Source organism: Gossypium raimondii, chromosome 5 (assembly GCF_025698545.1).
Source record: "Gossypium raimondii isolate GPD5lz chromosome 5, ASM2569854v1, whole genome shotgun sequence".
Classification (NCBI taxonomy): domain Eukaryota; kingdom Viridiplantae; phylum Streptophyta; class Magnoliopsida; order Malvales; family Malvaceae; genus Gossypium; species Gossypium raimondii.
Window position 1 is genome coordinate 24,023,454 of NC_068569.1, and position 6,164 is coordinate 24,029,617.

Here is a 6,164-nt window from a genome sequence, read left to right on the forward strand (position 1 = left end):
AAACGGGAGATTTACGGTTTGTATTACTATAATTCAAATAACTTATTACTAAATGCTATATTTAAATTTATATGTATGGTAAGTGAAATATAAGGTAAGTATTATTATTAAGTTGAAAGAAATTCACTCGAATGATGAATATAAGTGTAGAATTGAATTGAATATATTGGCTTGAAAAATGAAAAAGTGAATTTTGAATTGAATTGTGATTGAAAGTGAAAAAGTGGAATTGAATTGAAATTTGAATTTGGAGACCCTATTAACTAGTCGGGTTGAGTCCGATATAGTTGGCATGCCATAGGATTGGAAGAGTTCAGGGATACTTCGACCTCAAGTCGATGAGACATTGGGTGTCACTATATTTCTTCGGATAGATTCGATGAGGTACTGGGTACCAACTTTCTTCGGCTTTGCCGATGAGACATTGGGTGCCAACTATTGCTTTGAACTATCCGATGAGGCACTGGGTGTCATACTGGAGTGTTTGGTTGGATTCGTGTATCTGTCAAAGTCCAAGTTTTGTTAATAGGGGTAAATAATGAAATGATAAACCGAATGAGTTGATCAATCGAGCTATTGAAATGAGATGAAAAAGTTGAATTGTGAATTGAAATGTGTATGAGATTGATGAATGAACTTAAGGTTCATGATGTGTCCAAGTTCAAATTGTGGATATATGATATTAATTGATGATTTGTTATTGTTGAAATATGAATTTTGAGTTTAAATTTGTATGTGTGATTTGTGCATTACATGTTTATTGTTGTTATAATTGAATTATGATAATATCACTGAGTATGAAATACTCAGCGTACAGTTGTTTCCGTGCGTAGGTCGATAGAGGTTAAAGGTTTCGGTTTAGCGTCCAGATCAATCCCGACTTCAGCATAACTTCGGTGATGTATTTTTCCTTTGGTAAATGTGCCATGTACTTCGGTCTTATTAAAGAGTCTTGTAAGTTTTGGTTGTAAAGAATTGGTCTCTAATGTTTGAATGATAAATGAAACGTTAAGTTATAAAAAAAAATGAAGTCAATTAATAACAAATATTTATATGAATTTATGATTATATTATAATACGTTTGTTATTTATTTAAGAATTATTTGTAAATTATTGACATGTCCGGTAATATCTCGTAACCCTGTTTCGGCGACGGTTTAGGGTTAAGGTGTGTTACAAAAAATGTTTAAAAAGTTAGATTTATAAAAAAAGTTAAATTTGTAATGTTATAAAAAAAGGTTTAGATATTAAATAAAATGTTTTTATTTACAAAATTATAAAAATTTTAAAAATATTAGTTATGTTAAATGGTAAATTATATTTTTTAAACTATAAATGGTAACTTTATTTTAATTTGGTCTTATTTAATTTTTTTTAATAATACGATAATTAAATTGATTCATTTAGGCATAATGACTTATTTAACCTTCTAATTTTATAAAAATAGCGTTTTAGCCCATTTTCAGCTTTTTAATTCTTGAACTTGTATTGTTTGTCAAATCAACTCAAAATGGATGGAAAAGTTAACGTCAGTTAACTTTGCTGGCGTAGCATCCACGTATATGTCTATTAGCAATTAATTATATTTTTAAATTAAAAATATTGAAAAATATTTATTTTTATAAATTTTATACTTTTTAAATAATTTATATTTTTTTTGAATTTTTTTAAATTTAAAAATTTAATTTATTGCTATTGCGGCATCCACGTATATTTTTATATGCCACGTAACCGAAGTTAACAAACCTTACATTTTCATCCATTTTGGATAGAGTTGATAAACAACACAAGTTTAATAATTAAAAAGACGAAAAATTAAATGGAAGGCTAAGATGATTTTTTTATTATAAAATTGTAATGCCAAATAAGTCATTGTACTATCCATTTAATAGTAGAAGATCTATTCGATTAGATCCCTATAATAGAACGACCTCTCGTATATATTAGAAGGTTAAATAAACCATTGTATTATCCATTTTATAGTAAAATATATTTTAATCAGATCCCTATAATAAAACGATCTCTCGTATATATCCACCTAACAACAAAGCTAGGAATTGTTTTATCTATCTTCATATTATTTTTATAATAGGTCAAAATATTAATATATATATATACATAAACATAATTCTTAAAATTATTTTTAAAAAGATATCAAGGTAAACTAGCATGTTTTAAAAGGCGATAAACTACAGTATTTATTAAAATTATCTAATTTTATGGATTGCATTTACATTTTAAGGGAAAAAATATTAAATTTAAAACGAATCAACGTAAAATTGATGGATTGAGTGAGACCATAAATTAAAGATAAAAAACAAGGATAATTGCTTAAAACCAGATTATTCAGCGGGATGGACCCACCCACCCATGATTCCAAAGGAGAAAAAATGTTACATGTCATTATTTGTCCTCTTCATCCAAATTGCCATTTACCTAATAATAGACTCAATCTTCATTCTTCAATAAAACTATTATATTAAGACTTAAATTATATTTTAGTTTTTTTATATGTTAGATTAAAAAGTAAATTAGTCTATTTATTAAAAAATTTATCTATTTTTGTAATTAAAAACTGGTCTGTATACATTAATATCTGTCAACCACACTAACTTTTAACAAGACAAAAGGTTAAAATTTTAATGAAGAAAGATCAAATTACTCTTTAGTCTAATACACGAGATTAATTTACCCATTTATTATGTAGAGGAAGTAAAATACAATTTGACTTTTAATATTCCATGATATTTTTACTTATTTTTATATTTTTATAAATTATGAACATATTTAAAATATTATATATATTTATAGGTTACCATATTCCCATATCTCATATGGGAAGATTTATTAAGAAGTCACTTTTATCATATAAGCTATGATCCTATCAACTATATGATAATGTCATATAAAACATATGATTGTTGACTAAGATTTTAAGTATTTTGATTAAATACTCGTATTTAAATCTTGTGATGGCATCTTTAACAAAAAAATATATCAATTGTATTTTCTAAAATCAAAATATCAGTTGTGCCAAAAAAATCAAAATACCCAAGATGCAAATCAATAGAAGAAATCAAAATATTTGGTTTATTCTTTAATAATTTCTCAAGATTTAAATCTATAGATGAAATAAAGAAAAAAATTTTAAAAAATACCCAAGATGTAAATCAAAACAACTTTGTCATGGTTGAAGGAAGGAGAAAATTCAATTTCTGAATTTTCTTCAAATTTATTAGTCAACAACGACAAATAAAAATAATTTTATATGCTATTATATGATTGGATGTGATTGTAGGATTTATTTAATAATTTCAATTAATGTATATTAGTAAGTGTCTTAGAATGAGTAAGGTAAAGTCGATTGAGTCTTAACTCGATTGGTATGGGTACTGTTGTCAAAGTAGGAGGATGTGAGTTCGAGTGCGCTAAAATACATTATCTTCCTATTTATGGGCTAGAGATGAATAATAAGTACTTTTAAGCAGTCTATTTCTATTGACTTTAGGTAATTATTGTTTTTCTATTTCTATTTTTCAAAATAATTGGGTAAGGAAAAGAGATATTAAGGAGTGAACCCAATTTTAAATGTCACGTAATAGTATAAAAAATAATATGGTCCGTAAATAAATGTAATTGCTGGCAAATTTAATTATTCCTTCACACATTAACTAATTTCACAAATTATAAATTCATTACTAAATCGATTGAGTTTTAGTTTAATTAGTATTGATATTATTGTCATGAAGTGCGTGAAGTGCATTATCTTCTTATTTTAAGACTGTAAAGGAATTATAAATAATTCTAAACATCATATATATAATATATGATAAAATCTATAATAAAATTAATATTAATAAAAAACTCATTACCAATATTTTTGTAAATTACAATGTAAAACATCAACGCAAAGAATTTTTATTTAATCTAATTTATCAACAAACGGCGTTATTGAATCACATGCTTATCATTATATATTTGGCCATCCATATGTGCATTTACATATAATAGAAGTATACATTATTTTTATAGTATTATTTTTGTGATTTTATGATAACGGTGGCTTCATCAAATTATAATGGAGGATAGCCTGTCTTAAAGAATAAAAATTGAGAATTAATTTAGATTATATGATACACAATTTTCTTTAAAAAATGAAAGTTAAAGGATAAATTAAGATTCTTTTTAAAAAACAGGCATGAGTTTGGGTACTATGCCTTCTTCACCATATTTTTATTTTTATTTTGTTTTTAATATCAGGTCACATTATCGTTATTTTTTCCAAATTTTTTAATTTTGATTTTTAATTTCTATTTATATGCGGTATAAATACGAGATTTACTAATGTAAGGATATCGCTAGATCTATATTAGAAATCATTTTCAAAGGGCATTATTATGATAGATGATAGTGATGATGACAGATTTGAGATGATGATGAGTTTTGTGCATCATTGATGCGGTGGATTTTTCTTTATATATTTTTCATGATTCGGATTTTCTTAAGATTGAGAAAGATTTTTTTTAAAATAAAATAATTAAAATGATGGAATATTATATTTTATGATTGCGACCGGCAGGCATAGAAGTTTCGATTGGGATTGCTTCACTATTGCCACACATCGGTCTGCACCATCTTTCAACTCTTTATTATTATTAATATAATATAAAAAGATAAATCAAATAATTAAAACACAATATTTAAGATTAAATTAGCATGAGCATAATAAGATAATATAAAAAAAATGAATATTCAAATTTACAATTAGCCAAGCAGTTCCCAAGAGAAAACGAGGCCACTTGGAAGGGACATGGGAATTAAGGAATAAAACAGACCTTTGATTAACATCACCGACCTAGTATTATCCTATAATCCTAGACATATATATATGATATAGCTATTAACTGCGCGTAGGGTATATTGGAATGTATGATATGATAAAATCTGGTGACAAATAATTATCCAATATGATAGATTCAACATATTTTAATTGAATTGTTGATGATTATTTCTAAAATGAACGAAAAGAAACGAAAAGAGAGAATATGATGACTAGTGCAGCGAAATCCTTTTCACATTAAAATTACTAGTACTTCTGCACATTTAAATTTGTAACAGTTCAGCAAACTATTCTAGTCTGCAGGAGAAATCCATGAATCAACTGTACCTTGAGCTCTGGATGAAACGTTTTCCAGTCCCTTTTCATGTTGGAAATCCGATATTGAAGAGTAATTCGACTTGAAACTGTTCAGTCTCTGAGAAGTATTACCGTAAATCCCATCAAACGGCCTGAAATGATCTTGGTTCCCATCGTTTAATCCAACCCCACCTCTCCAGTTTCCATGTGAGCCACCGAGGTTCCCACTCACACCATCGAGGGAAGCCATTGTTGAAGAAGCTGAAGCTGAACAACCAGGCAAATTAAGAGAAGGCTGAAGTGGAGGCTGGAGAATCTGGGCTTGAAAGTTTAACATATTAGAAGCTTCAGCTAAAGGAATATTGTTTAATAATGAAGATGCAGCAGGCTGAACCCTTTTAGCCGAGGGACGTAAAGGTTCCAAGTGAGTGGACGACCGGGTACCTGATGAACCAGAGCCAAAAATATCGAGCTTTCGAGAAAATGATGATGAGCCTGGTGGTGTAGGAATTCCAGTATATTCTTGCACCATGGCTCTGAAATTGGTTGGGTCAGTGGTGAGAACCGTAGTGGGTGCTTTCCTTGACGCCCTAGTTCGCTTCTTGGGATTCTTGACAACACCATTAAGTTCACCAACTGGCCTTGGTTGCATCGATGATGAGCTCGGAAACGGAACTTGATCGAGTCCTTGAGCCAGTAAAGTGTGTGGGTGGTGCTGGTGGTGAGAGACAAGGGAGGGGTTCAAAAATTGTTGGAGTGAACCGAAGTCGTTATCACCACCGCTTGAAGATTGCATACTAGTTGCTTTTTTACCAGAATCAATAGAAAGAAGGAAGGGTTTTTGTTTTCTCCTTCTGGTTGGTATTTACAATATGAAGTTGAATTGAGGGAAGCAAAAGAGAGAAACGAAAGGAGAGGGAAGGCTTTAAGAAGCTGGTATATGAATATGATCGAGAATGTTGGGAAGGGGTGGGGCAGCCATTGATGAAGAGAAAGAGGTGGCGGTGGCTGGCGACGGGTCAAAATC

The 6,164-nt window shown here is 29.1% G+C and overlaps 1 protein-coding gene across 1 annotated transcript; it reads right to left on the reverse strand.

Moving 5' to 3' along the window:
* Positions 1 to 5,132: 5,132 nt before the first annotated feature.
* On the reverse strand, positions 5,133 to 5,933 carry LOC105771152 (uncharacterized). Its single transcript, XM_012592564.2, has one exon. The coding sequence runs from the start codon at positions 5,931 to 5,933 to the stop codon at positions 5,133 to 5,135; it is 801 nt and encodes a 266-aa protein (XP_012448018.1).
* Positions 5,934 to 6,164: the final 231 nt, after the last annotated feature.

Coding starts and splice junctions, on each gene's coding strand:
- LOC105771152 (XM_012592564.2), bottom strand. CDS start 5,933: ATGCAATCTTCAAGCGGTGGTGATAACGACTTCGGTTCACTCCAACAA.